Source organism: Juglans microcarpa x Juglans regia, chromosome 5D (genome assembly GCF_004785595.1).
Source record: "Juglans microcarpa x Juglans regia isolate MS1-56 chromosome 5D, Jm3101_v1.0, whole genome shotgun sequence".
Classification (NCBI taxonomy): domain Eukaryota; kingdom Viridiplantae; phylum Streptophyta; class Magnoliopsida; order Fagales; family Juglandaceae; genus Juglans; species Juglans microcarpa x Juglans regia.
This window is the reverse complement of record NC_054602.1, coordinates 32,759,864-32,782,134: the sequence shown is the minus strand read 5'-3', so window position 1 is coordinate 32,782,134 and position 22,271 is coordinate 32,759,864. Positions and strand designations below refer to the sequence as shown.

The 22,271-nt window shown below is 37.6% G+C and overlaps 3 protein-coding genes across 12 annotated transcripts; 2 read left to right on the top strand and 1 right to left on the bottom strand.

Annotated features, from left to right (window-relative positions):
• The first annotated feature begins 620 nt into the window (after window positions 1-620).
• LOC121264462 (ataxin-3 homolog) lies at window positions 621-6,937 on the top strand. The gene is made up of 2 exons (XM_041167638.1): window positions 621-1,180; window positions 6,148-6,937. Exons 1-2 carry the CDS (start codon window positions 716-718, stop codon window positions 6,730-6,732), a joined length of 1,050 nt encoding a protein of 349 aa, XP_041023572.1. The 5' UTR covers window positions 621-715; the 3' UTR covers window positions 6,733-6,937.
• Window positions 6,938-7,640: 703 nt separating this feature from the next.
• Window positions 7,641-10,270, top strand: LOC121264460 (reticulon-like protein B12). 3 transcript variants are annotated; one of them, XM_041167637.1, is made up of 4 exons: window positions 7,641-8,032; window positions 8,291-8,471; window positions 9,607-9,722; window positions 9,932-10,270. In XM_041167637.1, exons 1-4 carry the CDS (start codon window positions 7,966-7,968, stop codon window positions 10,099-10,101), a joined length of 534 nt encoding a protein of 177 aa, XP_041023571.1. In that variant the 5' UTR covers window positions 7,641-7,965; the 3' UTR covers window positions 10,102-10,270. The 3 variants fall into 3 exon arrangements, with proteins under 3 accessions (XP_041023571.1, XP_041023570.1, XP_041023569.1); XM_041167636.1 differs by having other exon boundaries at window positions 7,654-8,036; window positions 9,607-9,818; XM_041167635.1 differs by having other exon boundaries at window positions 7,742-8,032; window positions 9,607-9,818.
• A 1,982-nt stretch (window positions 10,271-12,252) lies between these two features.
• Window positions 12,253-21,434, bottom strand: LOC121264458 (E3 ubiquitin-protein ligase HAKAI homolog). Of its 8 annotated transcripts, none has more exons than XM_041167625.1 (7): window positions 20,902-21,434; window positions 20,537-20,706; window positions 19,831-19,895; window positions 18,927-18,985; window positions 17,743-18,057; window positions 15,408-15,466; window positions 12,253-13,705 (listed from the first exon to the last, which is right to left on the bottom strand). In XM_041167625.1, exons 5-7 carry the CDS (start codon window positions 17,989-17,991, stop codon window positions 12,523-12,525), a joined length of 1,491 nt encoding a protein of 496 aa, XP_041023559.1. In that variant the 5' UTR covers window positions 17,992-18,057; window positions 18,927-18,985; window positions 19,831-19,895; window positions 20,537-20,706; window positions 20,902-21,434; the 3' UTR covers window positions 12,253-12,522. The 8 variants fall into 8 exon arrangements, with proteins under 8 accessions (XP_041023559.1, XP_041023562.1, XP_041023564.1 ...); XM_041167628.1 differs by lacking the exon at window positions 19,831-19,895 and having other exon boundaries at window positions 20,902-21,108; window positions 21,220-21,434; XM_041167630.1 differs by having other exon boundaries at window positions 17,743-18,985.
• Window positions 21,435-22,271: the final 837 nt, after the last annotated feature.

The window sequence follows — 22,271 nt, the reverse complement described above, 5'->3', positions numbered from 1 at the left end:
AATATGCAATGTTCCCTCTCCAAATCTTAATTCATTACTTTTTTCTCTCTTCTCTCTCCCCCTCTCTACCAACGGATAGAATTTACAGTGGTGTTAATTGCAATATATATATATATATATATATATATTATAATTTTAGAAAAAAATAAATAATAATATTTTATAATTATTTAGCTCAAAGGTGCATAATTCAATGTGAGAGTTTTTCTTGATATGTAAAATCAATCTCCAAAAGATGTGATTTTATATATGCATATAAAGAAACCCATGCTAGTGTTCTTAAATTAATATAGTATCTAGCTTTTGTTAGTATTTATTCTATTTTTCTTAATACTTATATTTAGATATAGATACGGATACACTTACAACTCTCTCGTAACTCTTTTACAATTCAGTTTTACAAAACCATCATTCATTTAATAGAATTATGAAAGAGTTATAAAGGTTAATTATTTTTCTTTAATATAAGGTAATGTGATTTTTAATATGATTGCTATAAAGTAAAATAAAAGCATTCAATTTTGTTATAGGGATATTAAAGCAAATCCGAAAGGTGGTGTAGTAATATGGATGTAAAAAGACCGATTCTCAACCATACCATTTTACCAACATTTTTTTTTTTTTGAAGTATGATGCCATCATTTCTTCTACGACGAGATTTATCGTCTTAGAAACATAAAGTCGCTTCAACATATGCTAGATTGACCCCAACGGCATGTCTAGCCTCTATAGTTTCTTTTCTGATATCCCCACCATTCTCTTTTCCTCATCGTTCCTTCTCACGCACAAGCATATATACCCCACACGCAGAAGAGAGGGAAAGAAGACAGAGATACATAAGAAACACGGGTTTTTCTTAGGCTCTAGGATTATCGATTTTTACAGTTACTCTGTTTTCCTATTTTCGGGGTCTGTGAGAAAGAGATTGGAAAATATTATGGAGGGAGCGAGCAATGGAGGTATGTTGTACCACGAGGTACAAGAGTCGAAGCTGTGCGCGGTGCATTGCGTGAACACGGTGCTGCAGGGACCTTTCTTCTCCGAATTTGATTTGGCCGCACTGGCCACCGATCTTGATCGCAAGGAGCGCCAGATGATGCTCGATGGGGGCGCCGCCTCCGGCGATTTCCTCTCCGTCGAGTCCCACAACGTCTCTTTAGACGGAGATTTCAGCATCCAGGTTCCATTTCGTTATTTCTTTTGCCAAAAATAAAACATTTTTTCTTTCCTGTATCCCTTGTTTGGTTACTGTGAAAAACTAGGAGAACTGTATAGAGAAAAATGAAGTTGTGGATATTTGAGTTTTGTTGGTTTTAGAAGAATGGCACAAAGCTATTTCGATTTGCATTGGGTTTAGTATAGGGGTTTCAGAATTTAGGTTTTAGTTTATTCTAATTATGGAAATCAGTCAAATTTGCATGCTTTGCTCGGTTCCTTTTGGTTGCTTATTAATAGTTGTGAAGAACAATGAATTAAAACTATGTTTTTTTTATAAGTAGAATTAAAGTTTTTGTTCAATAAAGAATGAATGAATAATTCTGATAGTGGCATTTAACGTGAGGGATCTGTTTCTATCTATTTTGTAACTCTATGATATAAAATTCTTAAATGTGTGGAGCTGACTATGGAGGACATAAACTTATATGTTCTAGGTTTCTTAGACTCTAGACAACTTAGCTTTGCGGTTGGTGTGGAGGAGACTAATATAAGCCAAATTGTGGTGGTAACTTACTTTTAGTGGGGGTTTTATTTTATGGGCCCAATTCATGGATGGTTGATGTACCTCGACTGGATATTTTTTTGGTACACCTGTTTTGGTGGGCTTGATGTTTACTGATAATAGTTGAATATGGAATTTTACTTTTGCACATCATTGATCTACGGCATACTTTAGCTAACCAAGTGTGTCGCTACTGGTTATTCCTCTACTTGTTTTTTACGAGTAATAATCAGTTTAATAAGAAGCACTAAAGGCTGCTGGATATTCCTCTACATAGGCATGTTAAGCACCTTTTATCATAGGTGTGATTATTACTAAGTAATAGTCATCACAGGACCTTGACTTGATTATTATGATCTATTTATCTACTTTCCATGTAGGGTATGCATGCAGGCTTTAATATGCAATTTAAGAGTAGTGGGAAGTGTAATGTGATGTCTTTGCGGTGTTCGATGATTGAAACTTCTAAATTAGATGCAACAAGATTATGTGTTTCTCCAGTAAAGTATATTTTGCCTTTTATTTTTGGATCTTTAAAAATTGAAGGGCTGAAGGGATTTGATTTTTTTTTTTTCACTGTGCCTTGCAGAATGCAAATGCCTTGCTTTGTTCTTTTGCCTTTAATGATATTGGTTATCAGGACTTGAAGTAAAGGAAAGCCATTATTGCATTATGTATGTTCCGGACATGATTTGTGGCTTGGAAAGTATTTCTTGAGGCTGTTTTTGTTTTTTTCCTAACAAAGTCACGTCAAACAATTGGTCCAGTAAACCTTGTACTGATATAACATCAGCATGTCAGATATGTTATTAGGTTGCGAGTTTGGCAGTTTGACCAGAATAAGGTCAGCCTGAACAAAATGAAAGTATGAAGCTCTAACCAGAGGTTGTTTCGAGTATATAAATACCAGCTTTTTCCTATTTTTGTATGTTGCCAGATTTACTAGATTCTTCCAAAGCCATAGTTTGTTCTGACACATCCATCTAAATTATTCTGGGATTATGGTGGACAGCATTACAGTGATTACAACTACTTAGCTTGATTTTAATTTTTGGGCCCGAACTGAAGAGGCATGAATTGGCTTGATGAAATTTTAAGTTAGACTATTTGAAGCATGTCCCATGGTCCTTTCATCGTAGCATATTGTTAAGTAAATATAAACGAACCCCTAGGGGGTTGGCTCAAGTGGTAAAGGTCTTGGGCTTGGTGGTATGCTCCCCCAAGGTCTAAAGTTCAAATCCTCTTGAGTGTAAACAATCTCTAGGGGCCATTGGACTAAGGTGTTTCCCCTTGAATTACCCTAGGTGCACTTGCGGAAAACTCCTTGTTGAGGGCCTGGGCACCCCTGGAATTAGTTGGGACGTTGTTCCTGCACACCTGGTGCCAATAAAAAAGTAAATATAAATGATTAAATCTATCTCTTCCCATCAGCTTAAGCTTTTGAAACAAGTGATAATTTCACAAGATATCAAAGTAGAGGTCTTGAGTTCAACCCTGATAGACACTTCACTCAATTAATTAACTGTTTTATGTGTTAGGCTCACTTATTAAGGGAGAGTCTGACCCACACGTGAGGGGAGAGTGTTAAGTAAATATAAATGATTTTATGTATAAAAAAAAAAAGTAAATATAAATGATTAAGGCCATGTTTGGCAAACTAAGAATTTCCAAAATTTTCAACATTTCTCAAATTTTTTCATAACTTCATTCCCATACATTACTCAAATACATATGTATCAAAAAAAAAAAAAACATAACTCAAATACAAAAATCTTTTCTATTTCAAATTTTCATCTAATTATTACTCAAACACAAAAATCAATACAACTTTTTTTACAAATTCCAATACAAAAAATAATCTTAAAGAATTATATCCAAACAACTTTTTAATTTTATCTATCCACTTTCACAAATTCCAATACAGTACTTATTTTAAAAAGGTTTTTATTCAAAATTTTCTCTCCTTCCAAAACCAAATCTCGAACATATTCTTTTTTATTTATTTATTTTTATTTTTATTGGCACCGGGTGTCTAAGAACAGCATCCCGACTAATCCCAGAGGTGCATAGGGCCCTTGGCAAGGAGTTTTTCACAAGCAAAATTCTAAAATCTTTCCAAACATTTTTTATATCCAAACATGGCCTAAATCTACCTCTTCCCATCATTTTAAACTTTTGGGATACGTGGTTATTTCATGCATATTATTGTTACATAAGGCTTGATTTTGTTAAGGGGATTCATAGATTATATGTAATGTTATGCCTGGTTTAGGAAAAGTGGCATTTAGAAAAGGGCAAAAAACCTATTTAGCGATCGACTCTCCGTAGAGTTACTCCTCCATTCTCTCCTCATATCAAAGCTTAGATAAACTTAGAATTTTGGTGCCCTTCCCTTTGAACCACTTCACCAAATTAATTCTAAAGCATTTTAGGTGCATGCTTGGTTTCAAATATTGGACGTAAAGATCTCTGTCAAAAAGGAGGATCAAGATATTTAAAAGCTGTACTTGTCAAACTAAAACCTATAGAAATGCCAACATCAGAATTTCATACTTCTTTTTCACACTTTTTGACAAGTACAGCTGCTACATATCAGTGACTCATTTAGCACATCAATGGATGATAAGAATTTCCTTTACAATCCAGAAATCTACTTATTTGTTGAGAATTAGTTGGCGACAATAGAGGTTGGGATATGTTTGAGTTGCCAGAAACTCAGCCTTAGGCTTAAACCTAGGCCTGAATTCAATCTTGATCAAAAGCAATTTATTCAATTTTCCCACCTCCTATATGTCTGTTTTTTCTACCTATAAAAAAAAATGTCTGTTTTTTCTATACTGGCTGGTGTGACCAATCGTATAGAAAGGCTTTCAGAGATATTTTATGTTTGGTGATGAGTTCAAGTTTCATTTGATTAGCTGGCCCAAGATATGTCCTCTGGTTTCTTTAGGGGGTTGGGAGTCAGAAATTTGCTGGTGTTTAATTGTGCTTTTTTGGGCAAATGGCCGTGGCACTTTACTACCGAAAGGGAGGTGTTGTAGCTGTGATAGAAGTCAGGTATGGTGGTACATGGGGATGGTAATGCTCTAGTAAAGTCAGCGGACTTTGTGGGGTTGGCATGTGGGAAAACATAAGGATGATCGGGGGATTTTCTTGGGCTTTATCAGATAAGGTGGGATACAGGCCAGAGAGAATTTTGGCACGATGTTTGGTGCAGCAATCAACCATTGAAAGCAGTTTTTTTCGGAACTTTTCAGACTTTCCCAGAATATGGAGGCCTCGGTGGCAGATTACCGACAACCCTTCATCAACACTAGACAATGAAATTATGAGCCTCGATATTCATCTTTTTAGTGTGGGTATGCATCAAAAGTGGTAGAGTTGTTGGCTTGGAGATGTTAGAATGCTGATCATTGCAGCAGGGAAGTTTGGCGATTGGTCTCACCATGCCTTATCTGGTGCGTGTGAAGTAAACACAATGCTCAGAATTTTGATGATTGCAAGAAGACAGGATGAACTTTGATCCAGAATGCCAAAAGCTTTTTGTTTAGATGTCAGCCTGGAATAGTCATGGCTATTCTAATTATATTGATTTTCTCTCTTTGTTCTCCCTCTATCTCTTAGTTTGGTGTTCTTTATATACCATGTGTACGTGGATTGCACCCTTTCACCCTTTCTTATAATATTGTCTTATAAAAAAGAATTTGCGCAAGTTGATCTCAGCTCAGATCCTGTATGCTGACTTTAGCCCATTTCTTGGATGTCTTTCAATGTTCTATACAGCCATCATTAACATCTACCTAGTTCAATATTCTGCCGGAAGAACAAAATCTTTGCTGTACATATTCAGTAAATTGTAAATTCTGCACTAATCTGCCCTATAAAAAATTATAATTGTAATAGAGTTGTGCAGTTACACAAGATTTCATGTTCTAGGGGTCGGTTTGGGATATGAGCTGAGCAAAGGCTGGTGTGAGATTATCCGAATTTTAACTTTTGGTACCAATGCGAGCCTTGAGAAATACATCTGAAGCAGTGGCAGAGAACTTACTTAGTTTCCCTTTATTCATGTCAAAATTCACATGGTAAACCAACAGCTCTACCTTTTCTTTTGGGACAGGAACAAGGATTTGAACTCTAGAAAAAATGTACTAGAAATGCACTTGGTCTAATATCAGAATCTTGAGGAAAGCCTATCGGAAACCATCTGAAGCAATAAGCACAGAGTGTGGTGTCCTCTCTTACGATTGAGATGGATAATTTTTTATCTAATTAGTTCACCTTAAGGCAGAGATCTAATTTTATTTAGCTTTATTTTTTTCTGGGAAAAATATACACCTGCATTCTTTTTCATCATCATTATTGCTTGATAATAATTTTTAATATGTCCTATTTTGAACCGACTAATTAGAAAGACATTCATGCAGGTGTTGCAAAAGGCTTTAGAGGTGTGGGATTTGCAAGTCATACCCCTTGATTCTCCAGTCGCTGAGCATGCCCAGGTTGACCCTGAGTTGGAAAATGCATTCATCTGTCACTTGCAGGATCATTGGTTCTGTATCAGGAAAGTGAATGGAGAATGGTATAACTTTGATAGTCTCTATGCAGCCCCGCAGCACCTCTCCAAATTTTACCTATCAGCCTATCTGGACTCTTTGAAAGGCTTCGGCTGGAGCATTTTCCTGGTGAGAGGAAACTTCCCAAAAGAGTGTCCCATCTCATCCTCTGAAGCTTCAAATGGTTACGGGCAGTGGCTGTCACCTGAAGATGCTGAGAGGATAACTAAATCCTGCAACTCAACACTGGCTCCTCCTCAGAGAATCGATCCGAGTCAACAACAATCAAACCAATTTCTTCCATCTAGGGAAGGAGAAATTATTTCGGAAATGGAAGATGAGGACTTGAAAGCTGCAATAGCTGCTAGCTTGATTGATTATTTCCCTGCCACGGCCAGTTCTGAAACTGGCCACCCACAAAATGAAAATCAGACCAGTAAAGAAGAACATCAATGAAAAGAAAAGTTCTTTGGATTTTTATTCAGTTGTTGAGCACAATGATCCTTGTCGGGTTAGATGCTGCAACGCAAATCCTTGGCACAAGGTCATTGAACTGTGCGGTATACATCTTGGTTATACTTTGCAAACCTTAGTTGATTTTGTAAAAACATTGAAACAGCCTCAGCTTTGCCATGGATGATATGTGTATTTTTTTTTTCTCTACAGATTAGCAATAGTTTATATACTGTTTTTTTCCCTCTATTTTATTCCTCCTCGTTGGGAGATTGGGGAGCTTTGGCCTTTTTGTGTTGCTTCCACAGTCCTTGATCGAATGCTTTTTTTTTTTTTTTTTTTTTTTTTTTTTTAAGGCTTGAAAAAGCGTAGGGTCAAAATTGGTAATTGGTCAGGATGAAGTATGATATATTTCTTTGGTAAATCAAGATTCCCTATAATATTTTTATTTAAGTACTTTTTAACAATTGAGAGAGAGAGAGATAAATACAATATGTAGATCCCATTATAATCCAAAAGCATTTAATCCTGTAAATCTACACATAGTATTTATTCTCTTTTTGTAGAAAATATTTACAGGTCCCATTAGGCTTCTCCCGTTGAATGGCTGTTAAGCCTGTAATAGGCCGAGGTATTTACAACCTATGACTGTTACATTGATTGGCAAATGTCCATATTGGCCTACAAACGACACCCTCTTTAAATGACAGGAATAACCTCCAAAGTTCATCCCGTCGAAGAGAGAGAGAGAGAGATGAATATAGAGATCAATTCTTTCCATGAGTGACTGACTGCTAACTGCTGCCCATGTTGTTTTGCCTGCCCTTTGCTCTCTCTCTCTCTCTCTCTCTCTCTGTGCATGTAAATTGTAAATATTTGAATATTCTACAAATTTAGCTAACAAATACTAGTAAACTCTACGTTCCTAGATGTATTATTCGTATATTTTTTGAAGAAAAACGAAAGAAAAGATAAAAAAAAAAAAAAAAGAAGAAAAAAGTCATGAGTGGCATGATGCTTTTAGGCTGGAAACTGAGACCACCAACCCCACTTTTCAAGAATCATCCATGTATACTATACCCATCGGGCTCTGACATATATATAGTAAAGGTAGGTACATGGCAAAAGAGGACCCGTTGCTTTGCTTTTTCCTGAAAATCATCTTAAAGCTACCTGTTTCTTTTTGGGTTCTTAAGATCTCGATTGGATTCAAGCTTCTGTCTCAGTTCTATCCAAATGAGTTCATCTGGCCGATTGTTTAACAGGCAAAGAAGTGTCCATGAGATTCTTGGAGGAGGTCTCGGTATGTGAGTTTCTCTCTTCTTGATCATGGCTATTTTTTTTTAATAATATATAATATTAAAATTTATTATTCGATCCAATTCAGCAGTCTAAATTCCCAGCTCTTCTTTCTCTCTCTCTGAATATTATACTTAAATTTCATCCTTAATTTAGATCGTTATCAAGAATTCTCTCTGGATGTTCAACATTAACTTCAGCGTACTTAAGATTATGAATGTGGGTGGATTTTGCATTGATCTCCGGTTTTATGTTAAAACAGCTGCAGATGTGATACTTTGGAAGCGGAAGGACGTGACCTTGAGCATATTATTAGTTACTCTGGCTGCTTGGGTGGTGTTTGAGAAATCTGGTTATACTCTGTTGTCGCTTGTCTCAAGTGTTTTCCTGCTTCTCATTATCATCCTCTTTCTTTGGGCCAAAGCCGCGTCGATTCTCAACAGGTATATATAAACAATTGGTGCTCGATAAACTATAGTTTTGATCTAAGTTGTTTTCTTTTTTCAACTTTAATATACGTGGCAACTAACTACGCCTTTTAAGATAATAAATTGTCATGGCACAGATTGAGTTATTTTTTTTTTTTTAATTTTTTTTTCCCGTGGTTTTATTATTTGATCCTTGTTTTGGTTAGCTAGTGCTTCCTCTCTTGTTAACAACTTGTTAATTCACCTTGGTTTCCTTACTTGGTTTAGGTTGTCTAGAGATCATGCACGTTTTCTTCTTCGAATTTGCATTTTGAGCTGCTGCTGGCTTATCATGTCCCTGGTCAAATCGTTATAGGTTTATGCATTATTGTGATCTAGCTCTTCTTTGATGCGGAAGATGTCTTGTAATTTCGAATCCACATTTTTTTCTGGTTAAATACGTTGGAACAATATTTGAGAATCAGTCATCACAGATGGTTAATGGTTTCATTGTGCCTGTCAATTTGTGTCAAACCCAAACTTGCTTGTCATTCTTTAAGATGAATGCAAAATATTCTATGGGAAATAGTCTATCAATTGTAAAACATCTCATTGATGAACTAATTCTTCTGCCAAGAAAATAACATGTTTTTCAGTGATAAGATTATCCAAATTGAATTTCTAGGATGATCTAACAGGTGCACTTTTTAGCTATGATTAGTCTTAGAGGCAACCTTTAATATGATGTTTTAGATTATCAGTCAAGAAGGCATTTAATTTTCAAGTCTTGGTGTCTTCTTGAATTTAGTTGTGGACATTTCTTTTTGGACTTTGGTATGTTAATAAAGTAGCAAGGGGGTACATGTAATGAAAAGGGTATCTAGGCATTAAAAACTTTTGAGGTCTGTGCACAAGAATTAGGTATAAAATGATGTCATGGGCTATAACAGTTGTGGTTCTTTTGTTGATTATCTGCAAAGTTCTCATACTGCATATATAGTTTTCAGTTTTGGTGCCATTGTTGCTTCCTGATAGATCATTTTATATTAGAAGCTAGTATTTGATCCGTCATCCTCGGTAAACATAAACCAATAATCACTGGACTTTTTTTTTTTTTACTTGTTTATAACAAAACTTGCCACTCAATTTATCTTCTCTTTCTTCTGAGCAGACCTGCTCCACCTCTACCAGATTTGCATCTGTCAGAAGAAATGGTAAATGAAGTGGCAAATTTCATCCGCCTGCATGTCAACAATTTGCTCTCAGTTTCCCAGGATATTGCCCTGGGTAAGGATTCAAGGTTGTTCTTCAAAGTAGCTGCATATCTGTGGCTGATTTATTTTGTTGGTGGCTTGACTGATTTCCTTACCTTGGGCTACACCAGTAAGTTGTAGCTATCATTTGATTAAATGCAGTTTTGACTTATGATCTGTCCTTAGATATTGAAAAGGATAATCTTAAGAATCAGGTCATTCTTATAGTTTCCTCTGTTGCAGGCCTTGTTATCATTCTCACGATTCCAGCACTGTATGAAAAGTTTGAAGATCATATAGACAAATATGGCATAGTGAGCTGCAGGAAATTGCAGCAATTGTATGTGAAATTAGACCAGGACTATATCAGAAGAGTCCAGAAATGGATTTTAGAGAAAAAGAAGCTGAGCTGATCTTTCTCTTCTTCCCTTTATTTTTTTCTTTTTCTTTGAAAGTGTTTTTTTTCTTTTTCGTCCGGTTTTCTTTTCTGCTTACTTTCGTTTTCTGCTATGCCATGGGAGTGCTAAGAGTGTGGGAGATTGCAATTTTCTTTTCTTTTAAAAAATGAGATCTTTTCTTGCATATTTGTTTTCATTCTAGATCTTTTAGATTCCCACTATAGAATTGATGAAGGCGATTGTATACAAGAAACACAACTGAAAAAAGGTTTTGTCAAAGTGATACAAGTCATATAATCTTGTCTTGAGAAACATATAATACAAGGAGTCCCTTTGGGTTTGAACTACATGTGGATGTAATTTGAAATTAATTAGGAGAGCTTGGAGTTTTTATTACCAAAAATACCACAAAGAATTCAGCCATCAAGCACAACCATCAGAATCTCATGATGGTGCATGGTTCTGAGGACTGTTCATCCGAGTTCCGGTCCAGGAACCCGGGTATACCCAGACCGAAACTTGGGTTTCAAATCCTGGCTGGAACCTGGACTGGGTTAGCCTACAAATGTCAAAATTAAGCTGGGTGTACCATGCAAAAACTCCATTATATTGACTACATGCAGATGAGGTAAATTAAAAATAAATGGGCAATAAATCATAGATTTGGGTCCATGTTTTTTGGAAGAATGGGTCGATCTATTGTGCCTTGAAGCCCGAATCGGTAGAATGATACCACAATCGTCTATTTTGGCGAACAACTCCCATTCACATGAATGTTTACCTTGATCTCAAGGCCAAGGGCGGGCCTTTTCTGCATCAGAACCGAAACCTTAGCTCATCTTAACATCAATATTAAAAGGGAGAAGCCCCAGCTGTTGCATATATAAGGGAGTTTTATTTAATCTCATTGCTAGTACTACTAGTCATACAGACATCAATGGCACTACATGTAATATATATTGTGATCGTACATGGGATCCGAAAGCATGTACGGTGCTCAAAAGCACGATCTTATAGGCGTGCCAGTGCCCATCAATTTTCTGTAGTCGATTGCCGAGATTGAACTAAGAAAACTAGGCATGGCTTGATCAAACAAACCATCCAAATTCATGACCCCAATGTTCAAGATCCCTTGATCAGGCTTGCCCGATGGAGTACGCACATGGAAAGCCGCAACCTTATATCCAGGTACTGTTGTACTTTCAGTATCCCATCGACCATTTCTATCTATCAAACAATCCAATAAGACGTGAACTCTGCCAATGACCTTGTCCTTCCAGCAACGCCGCTTGCAGTAGATTTCAAGTATCAACGTGGAGTTGGGCTTCTCGAAAGGCAAATCTTCATTGATTGCAAATATGAACTTATCATTCCATGAAGGGTTCTTACCTCCGGCTGCGTCGACCCTTGAAGTTAGCTTTTGTTGTGGGTTAATCCACGCGACCACGTACGTCTGCATGCTACTTTTCGATGCTTTGCGTGAAGGGCGCAGTTCCTGGGCTGAAATGAGATTGATCTCGAGAAGTACTGTTGCTTTCGGTGCGCTTGTCATGGAGGGCATGATCACAAGAAGAAAACTAATTGAATCGATCAAAGAGATATAAGGAAGAAGGTAGGGCGGGTTCTAGGTGGTATCGTTCTTGCTGCAGTGAACCACCTATATACGTACGGCTTAATATTATGAGATAAACCTATATATCGATCATTTGCTAAAGCTTTGTTTTCATTCTACTTAATAAAAAGGATGTGGGCCTTTGGGGGTATATATAGAATATTGCCACGTCGACCTTAATTATTAGCATAGAATTGTAATTTAATTACGTGGCAGAATTCTATTGGTTGTAGACTTCTAGTCATTTAGTTGTGGAAGGATTAAATATGTCACTCCAAACCGGCAACTGCCATTGAGTTGTGGAAGGAATTATATTCATTATGTCATTCCAAAACCCTCATTGAGTCGTGAAAGGTTTTAAATGGAGTCTTTGGACCATTTTAATACACACACACACATCTTCTGAGCCATGCATAAGCTCATGGAAAACCTACTTATTTTTTATACATGTGAAAATGACAATATTCTGGTTTTTAATTGTCCCAAAATATTTGAAACTTAAAAATTAAATCATTCCGTATTCATGTCTGCTGCTCCTTTTTTCCCAAAAACTTAACAAAAATTTTAGGAAAATTTTACATCAAATGTTTCAGTCAAACTACATCATCTATATCAGTGTCAGTGATAAGGGGAAGCACTGTAAAGAATATGCTGAAGATATTCGCAAGATATCCAATCAAAATATACGAACAAACTGGACCCACAGAGCATGAGATCATCGACTAACGCATTATCGGGAACAAATAAAAGGCACAACGGGCTAAATTAATTGATTCAATGAGTTCAAATGTAAAAAGGTTCTGAAGTGAAAACCGGCATATTTGCTATTCCTGGCCACTCCCATAGCTATCACGGTTTTCATGCTGCCACCCATAGCCCTGTCCATCACGGCTAGCATCGGGATAGAACTTTCTTTTAAGTTGCGAGGAATGAGGTCGGGGTGGAGGTGGTGGCGGGAGTGTCAGGGGCTGTGGTGCTAATATACCCTTGCCATCCCTTGGATCCATTAAGTTGCCACTCTGCACTTGTTCCATACCCTTACTAGCCATTGGCGGGGGAGGATTTGAAGGCAAACCTCCAGGACTGCGTCCAAACTCACCTTGATGAAATGCAGCTTTCCCATGAGAATCTGATGCATTTGTGAAACCATCTATAATGCCTTGACCACCAGGTGGATGCTCAAAAGGCAAACCAACAAAGCCTGCATTCCAGGGCTGAGCATACGCAGCTGGGAAATTTACACCACCTGCTTGAACTGGTGGGAAACCCAACAATGATCCCTGTTCTGCTCCTGCTTCTGATGCTGAATCCTGCCGCGTAACCTCATAGGTAGTGCCATAAAATGGTTGACCTCCCTCAGGCTGGAAAGGAGGATATCCATAAGGGAGAGGAGGATTTAGCATTGGATTTGAATTAACTGGCACGGCAAAATTAGATGGCTGAAAGGAATGCATGGGTGGGTATTCAGGAAATGGACTCTCAGATAGGATTCCTTGCTGTTTGTCTGGAAACTGGCCAGATTCTTGTTGTGGGGTGGCGTGGGTGTCAAAAATCTGTTGATGGAAGCGGTTTTGGGGGCCCAGCCTGTCAAAGCCTTGGGGTCGGTTGTTGTCGGGTTGCAGCTCTGAGGGGTGATTTTGTACTTGGCCAAAACTTGGTTGCTTTGGCTGTATGACTGGCCTTGGAGGCGGCGGTTCCCTAGGTTGCTGTCGATGAGTTCTGTCTTCACGATCATGAAGTTGGGAATTTGAACCAGGAGAAAAGACTGGTCTTGGAGGACCACGGGCAGTGGAGTCCGAAGCAGTAGGTTGTTTAGCAAGTTGAGACTCTGACTCATTTCCATCTTCTTTCTCAGCATTGGGTTGAAGAAGGTTAGCATGGCTCTCCTGGATATGAGATTCAAAATCAGACCTCTTCAAAAAAGACTTGAGACAATGTGGTGCAGCACAGATGAATATCCCTTCCATCATTTTAATTGTCTGAATCTTCTGTATACGCTCATCACAACTGTATTCCAGAATAGATGAGAAAGAATTGCTTAGTTCAGTCATCAATCATTTCATACATTTTAGCACAAAAGACCTATGATAGAAAAAAAAAAATGGCAGGAAGTTAACAGTAAAGTAAACAACCCTTCATTAGAAATTTAATTTCTAAGAAACAATTGATTATATTTTTGAGTGGCTCTACAGCCACACATGGGGGATCCCAACAGAGCTTTTTTTTTAAATGCATTTTTTTAACACTTATTTTAAAAAAAAAAATCACATCATCATTAAAAAACACTTCCTTAATCATTAAGTAAAAAAAAAAAACTGTCAGGATCTCTGTTGGGATCCCCCATCTGGAACAGCAACATTTCTCTATAGTTTTTACTAGATTAAATTTTAAACAGTATAGTTTTTACCCGACACATCAGCCAAAAGTAACAAGTCAGGACTACTAATTTCTAGCAGCACTACGGTTTCAACAGACCAATCTAAAACTTACAAAGAATTAGGTTAGGAAATCTTAAGGGCTAACAGACGCAACATTGAATTCATATGAGATGGGCTAGACAAGAATACCAAATCATTTGCAAAGCAAGTTCAAAATTTTCTTTTCTATAGCAATGCCCACAAACCAACAGCAGAGAAACTTGATGACAAAATTGTAACTCCCTGTAATGGTCAGCAGTTAAACACAAGGGCAGTGGTAAGGATGAGAATCCTCCTCCCTCTACTAGCCTTTTGGTTTTAGGATTGTGGGGAAGGGTGATGGGCATTCGGATTAGGACCCATCTGAAGGATAAAACACATAGGCATTCATTTCTATGACTTGAATCACTTCTTAGCAATGTTTTGAATACCGTACCGGACACCGTACCGGTTAAGGCACTAAAACGAAATATTTTGGTATATAAATAAATAATAGTCTATATATAAAAAAATTATATACAAATACATATATATATAAATTATAAATAGTCTAGTCTGAATTGAGGGTTAAAAAATAAGCTTGTAGTTTGAAAAAACGAAAAAAAAAAAAAAAACACAGGCCGAAATATCGGCCGGTACCGGCCGAAATATAGGCTGGTACAGGCCGAAATTTAGGCCGGTATGACCGGTACCGGCCGGACGGCCGAAACGAAAAATTTCGGCCGTACCGGCCGGTACGGTACGAAATTTAAAATTTTGCTTCTTAGACTCAGTGCCAGCATTTGTAGATAAGTAGTCCTCATATAAAGGGGCTCAAGGTTCAACTGCATGAAATCGGCGTGGAGGGGTATCGGAGGGCTAATCTCTGGTTGTATGTGAGTCGAAATAGTTGAATCAAAAGACTCTCTCTCTTCGGGAAGGGTGGTAAGTCAAAGACAAGATTCATGAATTCATGTACCAGCAATACTCTAATTTCCAGGGAAACTTCTGTGTGTTTCATACTCCAAGGTCCTTGGGAATTGAAAAAATTATTACTGAGTTGCAAGTTTAAGCACTTGATATTGACTGTACGGAGAGGACAGACTGAAATAAGTTCATTGAAAGAGTGAAAGAAATGGAGGCAGAAACTGGAGATGAATATCATGAATACTACAAAACAGTTAAAAACAAACACAAAAGGAAATCTTGCAGATTTGTTTTCAGTAGGGTGTTGCAAGGAAAGAAAAGTTGCATAACCTAACCATTGAGTTAGTAGCAAAAGATAGCCATAAAAAGTTCAGATATTTCCTTACAGGTAGCATATTGAATCACTTCTAGCACAATCGAGACAGAAGGCATGCTCACAAGGACTCTGCAGGGCATAAACATGTTAGACAACATAAAATCCATACGAAGCCACCAAAACACTTTAGTAGACTTGTACCGTGCAGCACACAAAAGGCAATGAATATAAGCAGCCTTCATTTAGATAGGGCACACCTTCTTACATGGGATTGGCAATCAGTACCTAACTACTTAACATTGCTGTATTCTTCCTTCATATGTGTTTCACACTAAATAAAAGCATTGAAAATTATATGGACTAAAATATCTGAGCAATCAGCTAAATAAGGATAGAAATTGAATTAGTATTACAAACTTTCCAAACTTGCCACTACACTGAGGTATCTACAGGAAACAAAGTGAAAGGCTTGATTAGGAATGCAAGAGTTTACCTTTTGTTATATATCTTACATCGCATCAGCTGAACAAAAATCACATTATAACTTAATATTTCAAACATACTTCAAGGAAACTGAAAGGCATAAATTGCTGTTCAAGGGAATGAAAACAATTGAATCGCTAACTAACTATATAACACGTTCTGAAACCTTAAAATACAAGACAGTGGTTTCCATTTTTTCAAGGTTTCTTTTAAAATATATTTTTATAAGTAATTTGAAGATTATATATATATATATATATTTTTATAAGTAATTTGAAGATTATATATATATATATATATATATTTTTATAAGTAATTTGAAGATTATATATGTCCATTTCTTGTAATAAGTAAGGCAATCTTATTAAAAGCAAAGAGGGACACAACCCAAGTGCATAGGAAGTATACAATATGTCCATTTCCAAACCCTAATGAAACAAAGTTCATTCGCCTGATGTCCTATATCGTACAAGGACCTTAGAAAGGGTTGACAGTGTGCATCAGTTGTGAATGGGGGGTTGGGAGTGTGTAACCTGAGAAGTTTTAATAAAGCTTTATTGGGAAAATGGCTCTGGAGATATCACCTGGAGAGGGGATCATTGTGGAAAGAAACTATTATGGCTAGATATGGGGTCGATTGGGGTGGTTGGTGCTCTATGGAAGTGAGAGGGAGCTATGGTGTGGGTTTATGGAAGTACATAAGGAAAGGATGACCATGTTTTGTAAATCAAATACGCTTTGTAGTTGGTGAGGGCGCTTGTATCAGATTTTGGCGGGATGTGTGGTGTGGAGACTATGCATTGGAAAGGGTTTTTCCGGCCTTATACCGTATAGCAGTTAATGGGGAAGCTTCAGTGGCGGATGTGCGTTTATACTCTCATGGTGTGCAGCAATGGAATGTTCTTTTTATTAGGGATTTCCATGATTGGGAATTACCTATAGTTTCAGAATTTTTCAGCTTATTATATTCGATGGAGACTCCTATGGCACAGCGAGATAGTTTGAAGTGGCGGCTTAATAACCACAAGATATGTAGTGAAGGCGTATTACAGCATCTTAACAACACAACTTGGTAGTATTCCGTTTCCTTGGAAGAGTATCTGGAGGACTCGTGTGCCTTCGAAAGTAGCATTTTTTGTATGGAGTATTACTCTTGGGAAGATATTGACCACAGAAAATTTGAGAAAGAGAGGGTGTGTAGTGTTAGATTTGTGTTACATGTGCAAAAAGAATGGAGAATCTGTGGACCATTTATTATTACACTGTGAGCTAAGAAGGGAGTTGTGGGATGAAATCTTTCTAAGGGTTGATGTTGCTTGGGTTATGCCTATGAGGGTGGTGGATTTGTTGGGTTGTTGGCCAAACATGCAAGGCAGTCTTCAAGTGGTAGCAGTATGGAAAATGATCCCGTTGTGTATTATGTGGTGTATTTGGACGGAAAGGAATGCATGTTGCTTTGAAGATAAGGAACGCTCAATGACCGAGTTGAAGAATTTTTTTCTCCATACTCTAATGTGTTGGTTTTCCACTATTGTATTACATGGGGATAATGTTCAAGATTTTTTGTCGTTATTTTACCGTCTTTAGAATGTAATTAGGAATTCTTATGTATATTTCCTGTATTACAAGGACTATGTCTATTTCATTCATATATATAATTCTTTCTTTTACTGATAAAAAAAAAAAAAAAAAGCGTTGACAACATTAAATTTTTCATTTCTCATATTCTAAATAAATCTAGCATTCCTGATGAGATTAAACAAGAAAAGTTAACAGATTGCCTATTACCTTGATCTTCTATAAAAATAAAGAAATTTGATATAACACAAGTCAGACAAGAGACTATGTAATTAGAAAAGAAAACATCCAGAGAGAGTTCAAAAGCAACTAGGAGAATGGTAACAGTTATGTTTAGTAAGTACCAGGCGCCCATAGATAGAGATGGGAAAATCACAACGAACACAGAAATGGACTCTCTCACCAAGAGGGCGACGGGACCTACGACCAACAGTCTTGACAAGGGAAGCAGAAGTTGCTGCACCAATACCCTTTGCTACAGGGAGATCAGCAAGGACAAGGTGGTCAGGGCATGCGACTGTCACAGTTTCCACAGGCAAGGGCTTCGCCCCTCCAGCACCTTCTGAGGATGGCCTAAGCCGGATCTGAAGCATCTTTCACCTAGATATGTTCACTCTCCTTCGCTTTTTCTCCAAAACTCCACTTCAATTCTTCGAGTCCTATAAATCAAAGCCTTTCCTCTAGTCAAACGATTGAGAAGAAAAACCTTACCATCATAGTCATAGAGCGAAACAGAAGAGACAATCAAATTTAAACTAATCAATATTATAAATCAAACCATAACAAGTGCACATCACTAATCACAATCAAGGGCGTATTTAGTTTTCAAATTCAGAACCAAATTCACATGCATTATTTTCCCTTAATAAGTACAAGTATGTCGAACTATAAAGTGAGGAACTTGTTAAAGGTGAGAATTAAATTGCAGCAAATCACAAAACGGTCCCAATTCATAATTTAGAGAACAAGATTAACTAAATAAACTACAAATGCACGAGTCCAGTAAGTTGGCAATTCGACAAAGAACTAGTTTAATAGAATTAATCCAGTAGAATTCGCATAAATTATATCTGTAATCATGGTTTCGCAGAGAATTAAAGGGGTATTATGTGCTATAGAATTTCTTCCCTTTTTCCAATTTTCTCAGATAAAACCCTAAGAGAATAATAAGGATTTCAGAGCAACAAGATAGAAAACCATATGAAAAATAAATGTGAGAAATGCCGAAGAAAACTCATGTAAAGCCCCGGTCTTGGATGGGTTGGAGAGTTACTTCTTGTCACTTAAAATCATATCTCATAGTACAAAAAAAAAAATTAAAAGATTCCATAAACATAATTTCATCTATTTTCATCAACTATACATATATATATTCCTCCACAAGGTTATCAATGAAATGATCCAACAAATAAACCAATAACTCCTCAAAGTCTTAATAAACGTGTCAACATCCCAATAAACTAAATCAACATAATAAATCAAATCTACTAAATAACAGTCTCTAGTAATCTTAGTACTTATCCCCTACACTCAACAATCTTGTCCCCGCATCTTATTCTGGATCCTCTGCTGAAGCATTCACATCATCTGAAAATATTATGGAGATAAAAGGTGAGTTATCAACAACTCAGTAAGCATATAACATATACTAGTATGTAAACATGAGCATTTACAAGGTTTAGAATGTAGAATAAAACATTTTTAGTTTCAGAATGCAGAATCAACACGTTATCAAAATATCAGAGCGATAGTTCAAAACATTCATATTCAAAAATCCTTTGGCATAGCATAACTGAGCATCATCATCATATCAGAGCATCATATCATAATAGAGGCTATGTTTAACCCCCGTGGTAGGGTTGTGCATCTGCGGATAGCCAAGCAGAACATAAATCACTCTGTCACCAAAATGGTGTGCACTCAAACAGAGGTCATTACTATAACCCGTGGCTAGGCCGGAGGCCACTACTATTACCTCTGGCAGGGTCATAAATCAGAGCAAAACAAAATCAAAATCATCGGATCATGACTAGAAATAGAATCAGATACAGAATCCGAAAGCTATGTCAAAGGTTTTTCAAATGTCACATCATATTAAAACAAAGTACTAAACAGATTCATATCATCTTCACGTTATCAAAAACAGATCAAAAACAGATTTAGAGCATCTTCACTTAGTCATGCATAAATTTTCAGATTTCATATTCGCTCTTTTTTTACACAGTTCAAAAACAGAATGCCAAAAATAGCTCATGTCTACACCAGTCATGATAGAAAACATTTCTCTTTTTATACGGATTTCATGAGTAATACAGATAAATGACCGAGGTTGTTTTCAAATTTTCTTTTCATAACAAAACATGCATATTTTTCATAAAATCAACCCCAGTCCATTCGTTTTATGCAAATTCTAGCATAGGAACCCCGTTTACCTGATTCTTGCAACGTGATATCTAAGTCTTGTGTCCGACCCCTAATAGTCTCACAACCTAAGGTCCTAAACCAGAAAATATTCACCAAGTATTAATAACCAAACAAACACAAACTAACTTTACTAACAAAAATCCATAACTCAAATTACAAATTCAGCATGTACAATTCATCATAATACCCTGACTCTTAATTATACAACACAGCCCCCAATAACGATACAAGACTAATTTCGCCCATCCTCCTCAATTTCACTTCACCATCACAATTGTACGTCAACCCATCAATCACATGTTCAAGACACTTATCCCTCACTTTCCAACCAATCACCAAACTACATTTGCCCGACATGACAAAACGACGTGTCCAACAACAACATGTAAATCCCCATACAGTCACACATCAACCTACACCGTCACAGATCAACACAACAGCCACACAATCAGGTCATCTCTGCCCACAATACTACAACCAGCAACACCCCACGTCACACACAATCTATACAGCAACCCAAACAGCCACACTACTGAGTCTTCTTCGCCCACAACACCTCAAATCAGAGGCTATCCACACATCAACGCAACCAAGAAGTCACAACTCTAAAGTTTCTTACACAACCAGAAACCAAAACCTCCTTCCAAAAAGCACTAATGTGCAAGTCACGAAAAATACAGTATAAATACAATACTAATGCTCGGATTTTCTTACCCTAATTTCGTTACAGTGAATACGGTGAATTCAATAGTGAGAAATTGAGAATACGCAGTCTAGGACTGATTTCGATGCCTTTGGCAGTAAGAGGTTGACTCCGATGGCCTATGTTAGTCACGGTTCAGGACTTAAAGGGACTACTGTGGGAGGAAAAAAAAAAACCTAGTCTGAAATGTGAAAACACACAACAGGAAAAATAAATTAAAGAGGGGAATGTGTACAGGGGAATACGGACACCGGAACAACAACCAAAAGCATGGAATTTGCCAAGGCAGTCCTTTTTAGGAATTATAACAAATTGAAAAACAGAAAAAAAAATTATAGAAGATAAAGAGAGGTACGAACAGGGGCAGCGAGGTTACCGGCATGAAGAGGGGCGACCGAAATCGGGGAGAAGGGATGAGCGATCGGCGTGGCGACTGGCGTGGAGGCGCAACCTGGAGAGGATGAAAACGACGGGGGAGATGGCGCGGCTGAGCAAAACGGAGGACGAACAGCGACGGCCTGCGACTTGGTGGCGCACGACAACGGCATCGACAAACCGAAAGAGGGAGGCGGCGGCACACAGTCTGGCGGAAAAACGGAAGAGAGATGCAAACGGAGGAGAGAGATAGAAACAGAGGAGAGAGATTAACGGAGGGTTAGAGGGAAAGAGAAAGCGAAGGGAAGAGAAAGCTTACCGGCGTCGTGGTGGAGGGCTTGGCCGACGGTGGTGGGTGGAGGTTACAAGAATAGGGAGACGCAGAGAGAGTGGCGGGATTGAAGGGAGAAGGTGAAAAAAAAAAATGGAGAGAGGCCGAGAGGAAGAAACAGAGGAGTGAGAGGGAGGTGGGGGGTGGATCTGAACTTGAAGTGGTGGCTGCGTGAAACAGGGAGAAATTGGGGGAGTTATCGGGGGCTGGGGGAAAAACAGGAGGGGACAAAAATTTCAATGGGCCTGGGCCTGGGCCTTGGGCTAGGGTTTGGGTTTTATGGGCCTGGATGTTACAGCTTACCAAGGGATACTCCGGCGGTTTCTGTGCGTTGATCCTCTTCGAGTAGTATTGCTCATTAACAAAATAAATCAAAATTGCAATTTTATTTTGGGTGCCGACGAACATCACAGAAAAATCTGTCATACAGCTCAGATGCTCTTACTCAGCTACTAAATAGAGAAAGGTTGAGCTGAGAAAAAAAAATAGAGAAAGGTTGAACCTCATTTCTGGGTTTCCATCGGCAAGAGAGCAGCTCACCATCAATCATTTATTTTTTACATATAATAGTATCTTATTCTATCAAGTCTCTTCTATTGAATGGAGTAGATTACAAGGGTTGATTGGACAGTATAAACCGGCCTCAGAGATTAAACAAAGAAAAGTCCTCTCCATTTTTTAGCAAGAATATAAGAGCAGTTGCTACAGACTACATCCTTAGCATAGCAGGTATGAGAACAACATCTTCCTATGAAAATTATTTAGGATTACTTGCTTTGTTAGGAAGATCAAGAGTGAGAGCATTTTCTACTATTCTAGACAAGATGAAAGCTATATTAAATAGTTGGAAGTTGAGGTTTCAATCAAGAGCTAGCAGAGAGACTCTTTTAAAATCTGTCATACAAGCTATTCTAACTTATTCTATAGAGATTTTCAAACTTCCTAAAAGCCTATTACATGAGCTTAACAAGCTGATGAAAGCTTATTGGTGGGGACAAATCAATCAAGAGAGGAAAATAAGTTGGATTAATTGGAGTCAG